General features: G+C 67.8%; 2 protein-coding genes across 3 annotated transcripts in view; one reads left to right on the top strand and one right to left on the bottom strand.

Moving 5' to 3' along the window:
• Positions 1 to 484: 484 nt before the first annotated feature.
• Positions 485 to 16,893, bottom strand: part of COPE (COPI coat complex subunit epsilon) — a 54,950-nt gene continuing 38,541 nt past the window's right edge. For both annotated transcript variants that reach the window (XM_060182394.1, XM_060182392.1), the window contains one exon: positions 485 to 504. The gene's annotated coding sequence lies outside the window, so the exon portion shown is untranslated. The remainder of the gene's footprint in view (positions 505 to 16,893) is intronic.
• CRTC1 (CREB regulated transcription coactivator 1) lies at positions 7,629 to 16,562 on the top strand. Its single transcript, XM_060182433.1, is given in 15 exon segments — positions 7,629 to 7,810; positions 12,024 to 12,134; positions 12,219 to 12,356; positions 12,902 to 12,963; positions 13,182 to 13,273; positions 13,555 to 13,637; positions 13,723 to 13,763; positions 13,910 to 14,136; positions 14,644 to 14,750; positions 14,860 to 14,999; positions 15,001 to 15,118; positions 15,295 to 15,399; positions 15,709 to 15,795; positions 15,961 to 16,138; positions 16,218 to 16,562. Coding segments are annotated over 15 exon segments (1,815 nt in total). The 5' UTR covers positions 7,629 to 7,684; the 3' UTR covers positions 16,418 to 16,562.

Here is a 16,893-nt window from a genome sequence, read left to right as displayed (position 1 = left end):
CCTCAGGCCAGGTGGCCTGTGGGCTTCCTTCATACTGACTCCCACGGGGGTCTCGGTCTTGGGGGGCTGCGTGCCCCCAGACTCTGGGCCTGGGATGGGGCTTGGCTTGGCCAGGCCCGACTTGGGTGCTCAGCCTGTGGGAGCAAGCTCAGACATGGGGTGGGCACCCCTGCCCGCCCCCAACACTGTTGACACCCCTCGCCCTGCAGGCCCCCCCACCCCCACCCTGCGGGCACCCAACCCCCAACTATCCTCAGCCCCATTGGCACCCCGCCTCAGCAAAGCCCCCTGGCCCCCCAGCCTCCTCTGAGGACCCCCAGCCCCTCGCTTATCCCCTGTCCCCCGCCCCACGGGCACCCCCCTGCCCCATGGGCACCCCAGAGAGAATCCCTTATAAGGCAAGGAAAGCTCCTGGTCCTGGGCTGAGTGCTTCCTTGGGTCTTATCTGCTCCATCTCCAAGAGCCTGAGGTCTGGGCTGGGCTGGGGGGGGGCAGGGGGCTGGGCTGGGGGACCGGGGGGCTGGGCTAGGGGTTGGTGGGCCAGGGGGTTGGGTTGGGGGGCTGGGCTACAGAGTTGGGGGACGGGGGAGCCTAGGAAGCTGAGGGGCCTGAGATGAGGCCAGGGGGCCATGATCTTCAAGAGGGCGCTGGGGGTCTGGGCTGGGGGTCCAGAGGGCGCTGGGGGTGAGGGCTTCTTCTGACTTTCAGTGGGCTTAAGGCCATTTCAGAGTCTCCTGGGTCTCATGGGCTCTCCTACCACACACACTCACTTTTTTTTTTCTTTCTCTTTTTTAAATATTTATTTATTCCCTTTTGTTGCCCTTGTTGTTTTATTGTTGTTGTTATTGATGTCATCATTGTGGATAGGACAGAGAGACATGGAGAGAAGAGGGGAAGACAGAGAGGGGGAGAGAAAGACAGACACCTGCAGACCTGCTTCACCGCCTGGGAAGCGACTCCCCTGCAGAACAAACACGGAGAGAGGTAGACAGAGAGGGAGATGTGCCCAGAACAAACACGGAGATAGACAGAGGGAGAGATGTGCCCAGAATGGGGGTGCAGTGGACAGAGTGCTGCACTCTCAGGTGGGAGGCCTCGGGTTCCATCCACAGCGTCCCCGGTGACAGGAGGCCTGGGGCATGTCTGCCTCATCTCTGCTTGGTTGACCTCTGTCTACCTCTCTCCGTGTCTGTTCTGGGCACGTGTACCCCCCGTGTCTACCTCTCTCTGTGTCTGTTCTGGGCACGTGTCTCCCCGTGTCTACCTCTCTCCGTGTCTGTTCTGGGCACGTGTCCCCCTGTGTCTACCTCTCTCCGTGTTTGTTCTGGGCACGTGTCTCCCCTGTGTCTACCTCTCTCCGTGTCTGTTCTGGGCACGTGTCCCCCCGTGTCTACCTCTCTCCGTGTCTGTTCTGGGCACGTGTCCCCCTGTGTCTACCTCTCTCCGTGTTTGTTCTGGGCACGTGTCTCCCCTGTGTCTACCTCTCTCCGTGTCTGTTCTGGGCAACGTGTCTCCCTGTGTCTACCTCTCTCCGTGTCTGTTCTGGGCACGTGTCTCCCCGTGTCTACCTCTCTCCGTGTCTGTTCTGGGCACGTGTCCCCCTGTGTCTACCTCTCTCCGTGTCTGTTCTGGGCACGTGTCCCCCTGTGTCTACCTCTCTCCGTGTCTGTTCTGGGCACGTGTCCCCCTGTATCTACCTCTCTCCGTGTCTGTTCTGGGCAACGTGTCTCCCTGTGTCTACCTCTCTCCGTGTCTGTTCTGGGCACGTGTCCCCCTGTGTCTACCTCTCTCCGTGTCTGTTCTGGGCACGTGTCCCCCTGTGTCTACCTCTCTCCGTGTCTGTTCTGGGCACGTGTCCCCCTGTGTCTACCTCTCTCCGTGTCTGTTCTGGGCAACGTGTCTCCCTGTGTCTACCTCTCTCCGTGTCTGTTCTGGGCACGTGTCCCCCCGTGTCTACCTCTCTCCGTGTCTGTTCTGGGCACGTGTCTCCCCGTGTCTACCTCTCTCCGTGTCTGTTCTGGGCACGTGTCTCCCCGTGTCTACCTCTCTCCGTGTCTGTTCTGGGCACATGTCTCCCCGTGTCTACCTCTCTCCGTGTCTGTTCTGGGCACGTGTCCCCCCGTGTCTACCTCTCTCCGTGTCTGTTCTGGGCACGTGTCCCCCTGTGTCTACCTCTCTCCGTGTTTGTTCTGGGCACGTGTCTCCCCTGTGTCTACCTCTCTCCGTGTCTGTTCTGGGCAACGTGTCTCCCTGTGTCTACCTCTCTCCGTGTCTGTTCTGGGCACGTGTCTCCCCGTGTCTACCTCTCTCCGTGTCTGTTCTGGGCACGTGTCCCCCTGTGTCTACCTCTCTCCGTGTCTGTTCTGGGCACGTGTCCCCCTGTGTCTACCTCTCTCCGTGTCTGTTCTGGGCAACGTGTCTCCCTGTGTCTACCTCTCTCCGTGTCTGTTCTGGGCACGTGTCCCCCTGTGTCTACCTCTCTCCGTGTCTGTTCTGGGCACGTGTCCCCCTGTGTCTACCTCTCTCCGTGTCTGTTCTGGGCACGTGTCCCCCTGTGTCTACCTCTCTCCGTGTCTGTTCTGGGCAACGTGTCTCCCTGTGTCTACCTCTCTCCGTGTCTGTTCTGGGCACGTGTCCCCCCGTGTCTACCTCTCTCCGTGTCTGTTCTGGGCACGTGTCTCCCCGTGTCTACCTCTCTCCGTGTCTGTTCTGGGCACGTGTCTCCCCGTGTCTACCTCTCTCCGTGTCTGTTCTGGGCACATGTCTCCCCGTGTCTACCTCTCTCCGTGTCTGTTCTGGGCACGTGTCCCCCCGTGTCTACCTCTCTCCGTGTCTGTTCTGGGCACGTGTCTCCCCGTGTCTACCTCTCTCCGTGTCTGTTCTGGGCACGTGTCCCCTCGTGTCTACCTCTCTCCGTGTCTGTTCTGGGCACGTGTCTCCCCGTGTCTACCTCTCTCCGTGTCTGTTCTGGGCACGTGTCTCCCCGTGTCTACCTCTCTCCGTGTCTGTTCTGGGCACATGTCTCCCCGTGTCTACCTCTCTCCGTGTCTGTTCTGGGCACGTGTCCCCCCGTGTCTACCTCTCTCCGTGTCTGTTCTGGGCACGTGTCTCCCCGTGTCTACCTCTCTCCGTGTCTGTTCTGGGCACGTGTCCCCTCGTGTCTACCTCTCTCCGTGTCTGTTCTGGGCACGTGTCTCCCCGTGTCTACCTCTCTCCGTGTTTGTTCTGGGCACGTGTCTCCCCTGTCTACCTCTCTCCGTGTTTGTGTCTCTGTCCCACTGCATCTCTCCCTGTTCTTTCCCCTGTGGTGCTGGGATGTCCTGCGTGAGCCCCCGCCAGCGCTTACAGTATTGATTTATTATGATTACTGTTTCCCCAGAGCCCTGCTGAGCACTGGCCGATGGTGGTGCTGGGGATGGAACCCGGGGCCTGAGAGCCTCAGGCAGGAGAGTCTGCTGCCGAGCCCGAGCGAGCCCCAAGCTTCCCCAGGGGCTGTCCACGGCGCTCCCAAGCGGTGCCAGGGCTCGAACCCGGGGCCTTGGGTCCTGCTGCCTGAGCTGTCTGCCGGGCGCCTTCCTGCGGCCCGGGTCCCGGTGGGAGAGAGAGACTGAGACTGCGGGACTCGAACCCAGGGCCGCACACGGGAAGGCGGCGCCCGGCGCGGTGGCCGAGGGAGCAGCTCCCCCAGCGGCGGCGCGGGGCGGTGCGGGTGGCGGGCGGCCCGGGGTCACCATTGTGCAACCCGCCCGGCTTGGCTTCCGGTGAGTCAGCGCGGGGGGCAGCTGGGCGCTCGCACGCAGGGCCCTGGGGGCTGGGGGTGGCGGCGCCGCCGGCTCCCCTCCCCGCTCCTCTGCTCGGGCTCGGGCTCGGGCTCCGGCTCCGGTTTGGGTTTCGCCTGCTTGCGCCGCTCCCGGCCAGCCGGTGCCATTGCCGGGCCGGAGACCCCAGTCGGGGAGCTTCCCTGGGCACCTTGGCTCCTCCCACGTGGCGCCTGGGCTCGAACCGCAATCTTGTGCAGGGCAGGGCGCTCTCTCCCTCCAGCCTCCTCACTATTCCTCCCTTCCTACTATTTCTTTTCTCTTCTTCCTGTCTCTTTCTCTCTTTCTTTCGTCACCGGGGCTTTGCTGGGGCTTCCAGCTGAGTGGTGCCACCCCCTCCTGGCAGACTCTTGCTTCCCAGAGAGGGAGAGACGGGGAGAAGGAGAGACATTGCCCCCCTGGTCGTGAAGCCTCCCCCCTACAGGTGCTCCTATGTACCAGCCTCCAGCTTCCCCCTCCCACTTTGGAAAAATATATTTAACCAGCCAGCAGCCTAACCAGCTTTGCGTCAAATTTGTTAAGTGGTGGAGTCCTGGAAACGTTTTCACTATTTTTATTTTATTTTAATGACAGAGGGAGCCCAGAGCCCTGCTCAGTTCTGGCTGGTGGTGGTGCCCTGGGGAATTGAACCTGGGGCCTCAGAGCCTCCTGCAGGAGAGTCTGTTTGCAGCACCCCTGTGCTGTCTCTCCAGCCCTGACCATCTATTTTATATATTTATTTAATTTTCCTTTTTGTTGTCCTTGTTGTTTTTATTGTTGTTATTGATGTTGTCGTTGTTGGATGGGACAGAGAGACATGGAGAGAGGAGGGGAAGACAGAGAGGGGGAGAGAAAGACAGACACCTGCAGACCTGCTTCACCGCCTGGGAAGCGACTCCCCTGCAGGTGGGGAGCCGGGGGCTCGAACCGGGATCCTCACGTCGATCCTTGCGCTTCGTGCCCTAACCATCTTTTAAACAAATATATTTTGTATTTATTATTGGATAGAGACAGAGAGAAATCCAAAGGAGAGGGGAGGCAGAGAGAAACCTGCAGCCCTGCTTCACGACTCCTGAAGCTTCCCCCCTGCAGGTGGGGACCAGGGGGCTCGAACCCGGGTCCTTGGCACTGTAACGTAAGCGCTTAACCAGGTGCGCCACCGCCTGGCCCCTATGAAGCCTTTCATTATGTGGACATGGCTCCTTCTCTAAAAGAAAAAGATAAAATAAAATAATAGGGGCCGTGGTGCTGTGCTGTCGCTCTCTGTCTGCCGCTGTCTAAAACCAGCCAACCAAACAAAACAACAGCAAGACACCAGGGCTTGGGGGCCGAGTGGCGCCCCTGGTGGAGCGCACGTGTCACAGTGTGCAAGGACCCGGGTTCAAGCCGCCGGTCCCCACCTGCAGGGGGAGAGCTTCACAAGGGGTGGAGCAGGGCTGCAGGGGTCTCTCTGTCTCTCTCCCTCTCTATCTCCCCCTCCTCTGTGTTTCTGGCCGCCTCTACCCAATGATTAAATAAAGACGATTTAAAACACAAAGCCAGCGTGGCTCACCTGCTCAAGCACACTCTGCCAGGTGTGTGGACCCAGGTTCGAGTCCCCAGGCTGCACGGGAGCAGCTGAGCGGTGGGCCGAGCCGTCCGTCCGTCCATCACCCTGCATCTGGGGGAGACAGCGAGCCTGCGGACTCAGGCCGGCGCCCCAGAGCTGCGCGTCCCATCCCCCGTCCCCTCCCTCCCCACACGGAGCCCCACGCCCCTACCCCGAAACGCCCCGCCCCTGCACGTCAGGCTCTGCGGTGGGGTCCCCCAGAGGCCCCAGGACCCTCCGCTCCCCCGGTGTGTGAGTGAGGGCGGCCGCACTGCCCCTGGCGCCCCCGGCCCTCCCGGCCCACGACCCGGATCCCAGGACTCCCACCAGGATGAGGGCTTGGGGCTGTCACTCCCTGCCCACCTCAGCTTCCTCGGGGCTGCCCGGGAGCTCCAGCAGTGTATGGAACCAGGGAATGAATCGGGATGAGTGAGGGATGGATGGTGGATGATGATGGATGAGAGATGAATGGTGGAGGATGGATGGTGGATGGATGGTGGATGGTGGATGATGGAGGATGGTGGTGGAGGATGGATGGACGGTGGATGGATGGTGGATGGATGATGGCTGGATGACGATGGTGGAGGATGGTTGATGATGGATGGTGGATGGTGAATAGATGGATGATGGGTGGATGATGGATGAATGGAGGATGGATGGATGGTGGATGGATGATGGATGAATGGAGGATGGATGGATGGTGGATGGATGGTGGAGGATGATGGATGATGGATTATGGATGGTGGATGGATGGTGGATGGATGATGAATGGTGGATGATGGATGGATGATGGATGGTGATTGATAGATGGTGGATGATGGATAGATGATGAATGCTAGATGGATGATGGTGGATGATGGATGGAGGATGGATGGATGATGATGGGTAGAAGATGGAGGCTGGATAATGGATGTGTGATGGCTGGAGCGCTGTAGTGGTGGGGGGGTTGTGGAGTCGGGCAGGGTGGGGTAGGGCAGGTGCCTGCGGGCTCTTCTGGTCCCCGTCCCGGTCCCGAGCGCTGGGAGGGCTTGTCCCCCGCCGCACCCACGCCACGGCGCTGCTCCCGGGGGACAGGGACTGGGACCAGGCGGCGCGGGTGCGGGCACAGGCTGCCCCCTGCGCCTGGGCACAGCACTCACCCCCACTCGAGACCCGGCCCTGGGGGCTCCCAGGTGATGCGCACCTGGCGGGCAGGGTCCGAGTCACCCACACCTGGAGGGGCCCAGAGTGCACACCTGTCTCGGGGTGGGGACAGGCTCACCCTCTGCATCTGGGTTCAGATACTGGGGGTCGGGGGCAGGTCCCGGGACGGGGATATTGGGGTTGGGGGCAGGTCCCGGGGCGGGGATATTGGGGTCGGGGGCAGGGCCCGGGGCGGGGATATTGGGGTCGGGGGCAGGCGCCAGGGCAGGGATATTGGGGTTGGGGGCAGGTCCCGGGGCGGGGATATTGGGGTCGGGGGCAGGGCCCGGGGCGGGGATATTGGGGTCGGGGGCAGGCGCCAGGGCAGGGATATTGGGGTTGGGGGCAGGGCCCGGGGCGGGGATATTGGGGTCGGGGGCAGGCCCGGGACGGGGATATTGGGGGTCGGGGGCAGGGCCCGGGGCGGGGATATTGGGGTCGGGGGCGTGTCCCGGGGCGGGGATATTGGGGTCGGGGGCGGGTCCCGGGGCGGGGATATTGGGGTCGGGGGCGGGTCCCGGGGCGGGGATATTGGGGTCGGGGGCAGGTCCCGGGGCGGGGATATTGGGGTCGGGGGCAGGCCCGGGGCTGGGATATTGGGGTCGGGGGCAGGGCCCGGGGCGGGGATATTGGGGTCGGGGGCAGGTCCCAGAGGCTGGGATATTGGGGGTCGGTGGCTGGGATATTGGGGTCGGGGGCGGGGATATTGGGGTCGGGGGCAGTGCCCGGGGCGGGGATATTGGGGTCGGAGGCTGGGATATTGGGGTCGGGGGCAGGTCCCGGGGCGGGGATATGGGGGTCGGGGGCAGGCCCCGGGTTCAGGTCCTTGGGGCCGGCCGCCAGGCGCACGTGGGGCCGCGCTACCCACCCGGCGGCCGCTGTCCAGCGGAGCAGCAGGAGGCCCACTGCGCACGCGCGCTGCAGCCCCTCCCCCAGGACCGCGCCGGCCGCCGAGGCGCGCATGCGCCCCAGTCCCGTCCGCCTGCCGCCGCCGCGGCGCGCCGGCGCAGTGAGTCCGGCGGGGACGCGCCTGCGCGGTGGGGGCCGCTCGCGGGCCGGTCGGCGCCTGCGCGGTGGCCCCGGTGGGGGGGCGCGGGGCGGAGGAGGCGGCGAGAAGATGGCGACGTCGAGCAATCCGCGGAAATTCAGCGAGAAGATCGCGCTGCACAACCAGAAGCAGGCGGAGGAGACGGCGGCCTTCGAGGAGGTCATGAAGGACCTGAGCCTGACGCGCGCCGCGCGGGTGAGGGCGCCGCCCGGAGTACCGCGGGGGCGGGGCGGGCTGCCGCGGGGCGGGGCCAGGGGCGGCGGTGGGCGGGGCCAGGGGCGGGACCGGTGGTGGTGGGCGTGGCCGGGCGGGGCGGGGCCAGGAGGCCGCAGGGGGCTCCGCCGCCCACCTGGGACAGGTGTCGCCGCCTGGCCGGGGGCCGGAGTCCCGAGGATGTCGGCGTGTCCCGGGGCCGGGGGCGGTGTCACGGCCGCATCCCCGCTGGCCGCCCACCTGTGCCCCCCCCCCGCGCTGCCCGCCCGCCCCCGGCGCTGAATGAATGAGCGGGCGGGCGAGCAGGTGAAGCCCGCAGGTGTGTGGCACCGGCGCTCCGCTGCCCTGCGTCCTGCGCCCTGCGCCCTGTCTGGGGGGGGGTCTGTTCCGGAAGTTTCCGTGGGCCCCGCCCCCAAGCCGCCCCCCTCCCCCCGGCATTGGGGGCTGGGGGCTGGTCTTCCCCAGCTGCCTCCCGAGGTGACGCCCCCTTTTCCCGGGTACCTGCTGGGCTGAGCATGTGGGGGGGCCATGGCAGGGGGGGCCGTGGCGCTGGTGGCCCTGGTGGCCCTGGCACCGCCTCCCCCCCACCCCCCCACCCCCGCACTGGCCGCGTGCCCGCACCACCCCCGCCCCGTCTGCCTGGTGCCATCTGCTGGGGCCCGCGGCGTGGGGCGGTGTGGGGTGGTGGGCGTCCCAGGCCCTGTCCCAGCCCCAGCCCGGCCAGCCCTTGGACTTGGGGCCGAGGCCCCCGCCCGCCACTCCGACTGCGACTGCTCGACCACCTGGCCTTGTGGTTTGAGAGAGAGCAGAGACACCCCCTAACGCCTTCCGGGGGCTGGCCGTGGTCCCGTGGCCCATGGACTCGAACCCAGGGCTCAGCCCTGCAGCTCCCGGCTCCCCCGGACAGGCTGAGGGGCCGGGGTGGGGGCCCTAAACCAGGGGCAGGCCTGAGTCTGAGTCTGGGGGCCGCGTGGGTGCCAGCACCCTGGGACCCCTCCCCTCCTTGGTGCGGGGTCAGCCCCAGCTGGGTGCCGCTGTCTCACACGTGACCTCCGGGAGAAACTGGGGTTCGAGGCGCCCAAGGCCTGCAGACCCCGGGGGCTGGCGGGGAGCCGCCGTGCTGGGGGTCCCGAGGCCCCGGCAAGAGGGAGGAGGGGACCCTCCCCAGCTGGCCTGGGCTCTGCCTGCCCGACACCCTGCAGCTCTGGGGGCTGCTGGCCGAGCCCTAGTCTGTGCAGAGACAGAGAGACCACGGGCCGTGCCCCCCATGCTGTCCTCGGGGCTCCCACACACGAGGTGCTGGGACTCTGCCTGCCCCAGAGAGGGACCAGAGGACCCCCAGTGGTCAAGGCTCCCCTGTGCTTGTAGGGGCCCCACCCAGGACGCCTGGCCCTGGGCTGAGCTCTGCCCCTCCTCTGGGGCCGCGGGAGTCGGGGACGCCCTGTGTCCTGTCTCTGTCTCTCTGCCGTCCCCGTCTCTTTGGGTGTCTCTCTGTGTCTGTGTTTCTGTCTCTGTCTCTGTGTCTCCCTGTCTCACTTCTCTGCGTGTGTCTCTCTCTGTGTCTGTCTCTGCCTCACTTTGACGCCTTATTTGAGGGCTGCTGAGGGTCCTCCCTGTGCATTCAGGGACGGGGTCCCCCATGGCAGGCGGAACTGACAGACGCCCAGAGGGCTGGGGTCTAGCCTGGGGCTTCTTCCTGGGAGACAGAGGGACGAGGACCCCAGGAGCGTGCACCCCTCCTGCAGCCGGCCTTGGCCTGAGCCCCCAGACCCCTGTCAGCCTGACCCCAGGCCCTCTCCTGTGTGGTGCCCCGACCCCGACTCCGGGGGCCCTGCAGAGCAGTGTGGGCTGCAGGCCCTGCCACGAAGGGCTGTGTGGCAGTGGACACCCGCTGGGGCGCTCGCAGCCCGCTCACATCCGGGGCTCAGGGCACCCAGCCTTGCCCACTGCTGCCCTCAGCCCTGTGGACTCCGTCCCCGGTGCGGGACCCGGGGGGGCCGTGCCATGGGGCAGCTCAGTGGGCAGACCAGGCCTGCGACCCGGGGTCCTCTAGTCCCAGGGCTCGATCCCGGGGCATTTCTCTCGAAGAGTTGGGGTCCCCCGTCGTCAGGGGCCTGGCGCGCACCCCCCAGGTGAGCTGTGTCCCGGCCCTATGTGTCCCCATCCCCAGCACCCCGACCTGCCCCCCCCCCCCCCCCCGCGCCCGGCCTAGGGGGTGGGGGAGCTCTGGCAGCAGCGGGTGGGGCGAGGATTAGGGCGCCTGGCGTGGGGACCTGCCAGATGGTGGGGCATGGGGGGAGAGCCAGGCCAGCCCGGGCACCGCGGAGGACGGGGGTACACGTCTCCCCGACTCAGAGACGGCATCCCCGTGGGCGGGCTCGGGCCCCTCCTGGGGGATCCCCCACCCCCCGCCTGGCGTTCACAGCTGTGAGCCCCGACTCCAACTCCGACTCTGTGGGTGTGGGGGGTCTGGTGGCGGCGGCCGGGCCTGATTAAAGGCGCCCGGTGTGTCTGCTTCTCTGTTTACATGCTGGGGCCAGCAGCGGGCTGGGGGGCTGGGGGAGGATGGGGCCTGGAGGAGGGGGGGCATGGGGGCTGGGGCCTGGAGGAGAGGGGAGGATGGGGGGCTGGAGTGGCTGGGAGCCTGGGGGAGATGGGGGCTGGGGGAGATGGGGGCTGGAGGGGATGGGGCCTGGAGGGGATGGGGCTGGGGGAGATGGGGTTGGGGGAGATGGGGACTGGGGGAGATGGGGGCTGGCGGGGATGGGGCCTGGAGGGGATGGGGCTGGGGGAGATGGGGCTGGGGGAGATGGGGCTGGGGGAGATGGGGGCTGGAGGGGATGGGGCCTGGAGGGGATGGGGCTGGGGGAGATGGGGTTGGGGGAGATGGGGGCTGGGGGAGATGGGGGCTGGAGGGGATGGGGCCTGGAGGGGATGGGGCTGGGGGAGATGGGGCTGGGGGAGATGGGGGCTGGGGGAGATGGGGCTGGGGGAGATGGGGGCTGGAGGGGATGGGGCCTGGAGGGGATGGTGGCTGGGGGAAATGGGGGCTGGAGGGGATGGGGCCTGGGGGAGATGGGGGCTGGAGGGGATGGGGCCTGGGGGAGATGGGGGCTGGAGGGGATGGGGCTGGGGGAGATGGGGGCTGGAGGGGATGGGGCCTGGAGGGGATGGTGGCTGGGGGAAATGGGGGCTGGAGGGGATGGGGCCTGGGGGAGATGTGGGCTGGAGGGGATGGGGCTGGGGGAGATGGGGGCTGGGGGTGATGGGGTCTGGAGGGGATGGGGCCTGGGGGAGATGGGGACTGGAGTGGATGGGGTGTGGGGGAGATGGGGCCTAGGGGAGATGGCGGCTGGAGGGGATGTGGCCTGGAGGGGATGGGGCTGGGGGAGATGGAGGCTGGGGGAGATGGGGGCTGGGGGGATCGAGGAGATATATGATTGGAGGACTGGGGAGATGGGGGCTGGAGGCGATTGGGGGATGTGGCTGGGGGCTGGTTCTCTGGGATTTGGGAGCTGAGCGGCTTGAATCTTGCAGTCCGGGATTCGTAGGGGGGGGGGTCCTTTTTGTATGTCTGTTCTGCCCTGGGCCAGTTCTCCCAGGTGTGGAGTGCTTCCCCCCACCCCGTGTTCAGAGGAGCCACCAGGACCCTCCCCACATACAGGAGCTTGGGGTGCTGGGAGGGGGCTGGCAGCTGGCTGCTGTGGGCCGCACTCCTGGTGCCCATGCTGGGGTCCACCCCTTGCGAGGGGGCGTCTGCTCCCTGCTGCGCCTGGGGAGGTCTGGTGCCCTGTGCACCCCTCCCCCAGCCCAGGTGCGGGGACCATGGGGACACCAGGCGGGAGGGCCAGGAAGCAGCTGGGGAGCCCCAGGCCAGGGCCCATCGCCCCAGGAATGCTGGCGGGGGCCGAGGGTCCCCCACTGCACCCCTCCCAAGCATGAGTCCCACCCCCACTGTGGGGACTGATTGGAGGGCTGAGGACCTGGGTGGGGCTCGTGGAGGGCACAGACCCTGCTTCGGGGGCCACAGGGTCTCCCGCCCTGGATCTGGGGGCATGGGCCCCCCTGTCTAGTACCTGCGAGGCGGGTGGTCCCCAGCGCTGGACATGGACATCAGGGCCCCCACCCTGGCCTTGGACTGTGCTCCCCCAGCTCTGGGGTGTCCAGCGGGGTCCAGGCCGACTCCTCTCCTCAGCTGCAGCTCCAGAAGCCACAGTGCCTGCAGCTGGGCCCGGGACGCGGCCAGTACTATGGGGGCTCCCTGCCCAACGTCAGCCAGCTGGGCGCGGGGGACCTGCCATTCCAGGTGTGCACCCCGGGGGGGCTGGGAGGGCGCCCTTCAGGGGAGCACCCCGGGGTGGGGGGTGACGCTCCGCGACCCTCTCCACAGACGCCCTTCCCGCCGTCGGGCATGGACACCAGCCGCACGTCGCGACACCACGGGCTGGTGGACCGCGTGTGCCGGGAACGTGGCCGCCTGGGCTCCCCGCACCGCCGGCCCCTCTCTGTGGACAAGCACGGCCGCCAAATATCCTTGGGGGCCGATGGGCACCTGCCAGAGGGCAGCGGGGCACCCCACCCCTGCGGTTAGGCCAGGCTGGAAGCCTCACCCCTGCATCCAGGAGGGCCCTCCCTGCCCTGTCCCTGGGTCCCTTTTTCTTTCTTTCTTTTTTTTCCCCTGTCCTGCCCCCGGGTCCCTTTTTTTTTTCCCCTGTCCTGCCCCCCGGGTCCCTTTTTTTTTTCCCCTGTCCTGCCCCTGGGTCCCTTTTCTTTCTTTTTCACCAGAGCACTGCTCAGCTCTGGCTTATGGTGGTGCAGGGGATTGAACCTGGGACTTTGGAGCCTCAGGCCTGAGAGTCTCTTTGCAGAACCATTATAACCATTATGCTATCTACCCCTGCTCATTTTATTTTTTGCCAGAGCCTTGCTGAGCTCTGGCTGGTGGTGGGCTGGGAATTGAAGCAGGGAGCCTCAGGCGGGAGGGTCTCTCTGCAGAGCCACTGGGCTGCCCACCCCCAGCCAACCACAGGGTCCCTTCTTGGGGTTCCCCGGTGCGTCCTTAACGCCCCCCACGCCGACAGCTGTCCCTACGGCTCTGTGTACCTGTCCCCACCTGCCGACAGCAGCTGGCGGAGGTGAGACCCTCAGCTCAGGGCCCCACAGACCCTCCCTCCCTCCCGGGCCGTCTGCTGGTGCTCAGAGAATTGAAGAGCAGCTGGTCGTCAGTGTCAGGGCCCGTGGAGAGCTGTTCTCAACGCTGACATGCCTGCGGGCGGGGGCGCGGGGCGGGGGAGCCCCAAGGGGCAGCGTGGGTGTGGGTGTGAGCCCCCTCCCTCCTTCCCGCCCTCCCCAGGACCAACTCAGACTCGGCCCTGCATCAGAGCACCCTGGCGCCTGCGCCTGAGCCCTTCTCCGTCGCCCCCCAGGACGCCCACCAGAAGAGAGGTGCTGACGGAGGGGCGGGCGGGCGCTCGGGGCTGCACAGAACCTTCTGGGAGCGTCCTCCCACCACGACTTGTGCCGGAGGCTGCGTAGCCTGGGGCTCGGTCCTCTGGGGACCCCAGGCCTGGAAGGGGCCTTCTGGGGCTTCCACGGGGCTCCCCGCGGGCCTCCCTGGGGAGGTGACCAGAGAGAGGCAGCTGGAGTCAGGGGCCCTGGCTTTGGCACGGAGGTGGTGCATGGCCACCAGCTCGGGCCCCTGATGCCCCGCCCCACCCCCACAGTGCTGCTGCTGGCGGTGCCCGGCATGGAGGAGGCGCCCCCCGACGCGGACAAGGGCCTGGCCAAGCCGGCTTGGGACGGCAAGAAGGTAGGTACCTCCCCGGACCTGGGTCCCCTCACGGGGCCGCCCCAGGTGCACCCCAGCTCCTCTGCACTCTCTCTCTCTCTCACAGACGGGGTCCCGGCCCAAGTCCTGCGAGGTCCCCGGCATCAAGTGAGCACCCACAGCCCCCTGGACTCTCCTGCCCGCCCCCCTCCCCCAGGGTCCCCATCCACCTGCTGACCCCGGGGTCACCACCCTCTGGGGCCCCTTCACCCCGGCCCCTTCTAGTCCCCAGCCCCAGCTGCGTGTCCTTCCAGCATCTACCCGTCCACGGAGCCTGAGGGGCCGCCCGCCCCAGCCTCACCCTCAGCCTCGTCCTCGCTGCTGCCCGCGGCCCCCGGCACAGGGGGCTCGCTGCCCGACCTCAGCACCCTGCACTTCCCCTCCCCCCTGCCCACCCCTCTGGACCCCGAGGAGCCCGGCTTCCCCACCCTGGGCAGCTCCGGGACCCTGCCCCACCTGCGCCTGGGCGGCCAGCCCCCCGGTAAGGGCCCCAGATACGGGGAAGGGGAGGGGGAGTTTGGGGTGGGGCACCCCCGTGGCGAGGGGAGAGCAAGGGGGTGCCGGAGTTGCAGTGGCCTGGCCAGCGGAAGGGACCTCCCCTCCTCCCACGGGGTGAATCTGAGTCAGGCCCCCAGCCTCCCGGAACAGGGTCCCCGGGCACTGCCCTTCCCGGGAACGTTCCGGGCCCGGGACCCTCTGGCTGGCGCAGGGAGCCTCGGGGTTCTGGGGTCCTGGGATGGCAGAGACGCTCCTGGGCCCCGGGACCCTCCCCCTGCTGGGGGGGGGAAGGGGTCCTCACCCAAAGGGGCCTGGCGGGACCCGGCAAGGAGCGGGGCGGGCTTCTCACTGCTCAGAGCAGAGAACTTGGGGTCGGCCGGGTCCCGTAGTGAGCGGGGCCTCGCACCTGGGCTCGGCCCGATGACCGTGCAGGTACCCAGCGTGGGGAGGCTGTGGTGCTGCCCGCCCTCCAGTGACGCCCCCCCTGCAGGCGTGAGCTCGCCGGGCTCGTCCCCACAGCACCGTGTGGCCGGAGTCAGCCCGCCGCAGCCCCAGCCCGTGTCCCCCAGCCTGTGCCCACTGTCCCCCATCACCCAGGTGCGTGCCCCCCACCCGAGCGCTCGTGGGGAGGCTGGGGGTGCGCCCGGGGTCAGGGCTCTCCCCGGACCGCAAAGTGCTCACCTGCCCTGTGTCCCTGCCCCCACAGGCGGCCCCCATGGAGGCGCTGGCCATGGAGCCGCAGCTGCCCTTCGCCTTCTTCACGCCCGGCTCCCAGCCGCCGCCGCAGCCCCCGCCGCCCCCCTCGGCCCAGCCCCCGCCGCCCCAGGTGCCCGTGGGGCTCCCCCCACCCCCAGCGGCCTTTCGCGGGGTCCCCGCCACCCCCGCTCCTGGTCACCCTGCCGCCCTCTCTCCCCCAGCCCCCCGAGAGCGCCGGCCCGCCCCCCATGGTGATCGAGGTGGGCTCGGTGAGTGGGGGGCCCGGGGATGGCGCCGCCACGGGGGCAGGGCCCGGGAGGTCTGGTCCGTCTGGTCTGTGCGGGGCTGGCGTCGGGGTGCACCGGGCCCCCAGGTCCGCACCCCAGTTCCTCTGCTGGGTGTGAGGAGGCGGGGGAGGGAGGCTACAGCCCGCTGCGCCCCGCAGGCGCCCGCCCTGCAGCAGTACCGCTCCAGTGCCGGCTCCCCCGCCAACCAGTCCCCCACCTCGCCGGTGTCCAGCCAGGGCTTCTCCCCGGCCAGCTCGCCGCAGGTAGGCCCCGCCCCGTGGGGGCTCCGCCAATCAGCGCCCCGCAGGGAGAGCCCACCGCTAGGCCCGCCCCGCAGGGGCCCTGCCCAATCAGCTTCCTGCAGGTAGGCCCCGCCCTGTGGAGGCTCCACCCAGTCAGCTCCTCTGGGGGCGGTATCCAGTAGGCCCCACCCCCTAGGCGACACCAAATCAGCTGCCCGCATGTAGGCCCCGCCCAACCAGTTCCCCACAGGTTAGGCCCCGCCCCCGCAGACCCTGCCCAATCGGCTCCCTGTGGGAGGCCCCGCCCCGCCCACTCGGCCTGTCCCCCAGCACACCTCCAGCCTGGCGGCCGTGTTTGGGGACACCTACTACGAGCAGCAGATGGCGGCCAGACAGGCCAACGCCCTGTCCCACCAGGTGAGCCGCATACCCACCTGCCGGGGGCAGCCCACCTAGCCTGGAGCCGGGGCGGGCAGGAGTCAGGTCCCCCAGCACATGCCGTCCGCCCTCACATCACTCTTCCCCTCCTCTCATTCATGCATCCACCATCGCCCCCTCCATCGCTGCTGTCCCCCACCGCAGCTGGAGCAGTTCAACATGGTGGAGAGCGCCCTGGGCTCGGGCGGCCTCTACAGCCCCGGCTCCGCGCTCAGCTACTCCCAGGCCACCATGATGGGGCTGGCCGGCAGCCCTGGGAGCCTCCCGGACACGCCGCTGGGCTACGGGGGCCATGGCGGTATCCCCAACATCATCCTCACAGGTGAGCCGAGCGGCGTCCCCACTCCCCCCCCCCCCCGCCATCGCCCACGGGGCCCGCGCTGAGCCTCTGCCCCCCCCAGTGACGGGCGAGTCGCCCCCCAGCCTGACCAAGGAGCTGGCGGGCGTGGGCGACGTGGGCTTCGAGGCCGACCACCACTTCCCGCTGGACGAGCTCAGGATAGACCCGCTGACGCTGGACGGGCTGCACATGCTCAGCGACCCCGACGTGGTCCTGGCCGACGCTGCCACGGAGGACACCTTCCGCATGGACAGGCTGTGACCCCAGCGCCCGCCCGCCCCGCCCTGCCCCGCGGCAGCCTGGGTGGAGCGCGGGCGGGCGGTGGCCGCGGCTTTTCCGGACTGTTGCCAGCTCTCACTGCCGACCCCGTCCCGTCCGCCTGTGCCAGCTGTGGGTGGGCCCGGGCCCGGGGACCTAGTTTGTGACTCCCTGGCCTCACGGTTTGGTGGGTCTGTGGCGTCGGGGTCCGGTTGACCCGAACCCGGGGCTGTGGTTCCGTGGCCTCGTGGTTTCAGTGGCCGTGGCCTCGTTGGTTCGTGGCCCATGGCTGTGCTTCCATGGTCCTGCGGCTCTGTGGCCTCATAGTTGGGTGGACGCGTGGCCGTGACTCGTGGCCCTCTAGCCCGTGGCCTGTCCACTTTTTCCAGCTTCTGGCTCCACGGGGCCCCCCAGTAAACACTACGGGCAATGCTGTCCCCCGGGCGTGGGCAGGCGTGGTCTGAGCCGTGGCCACAGCC

This window comes from Erinaceus europaeus, chromosome 23, assembly GCF_950295315.1.
Source record: "Erinaceus europaeus chromosome 23, mEriEur2.1, whole genome shotgun sequence".
NCBI classification, from domain to species: Eukaryota; Metazoa; Chordata; class Mammalia; order Eulipotyphla; family Erinaceidae; genus Erinaceus; species Erinaceus europaeus.
This window is presented reverse-complemented; position numbering and strand designations above follow the sequence as displayed.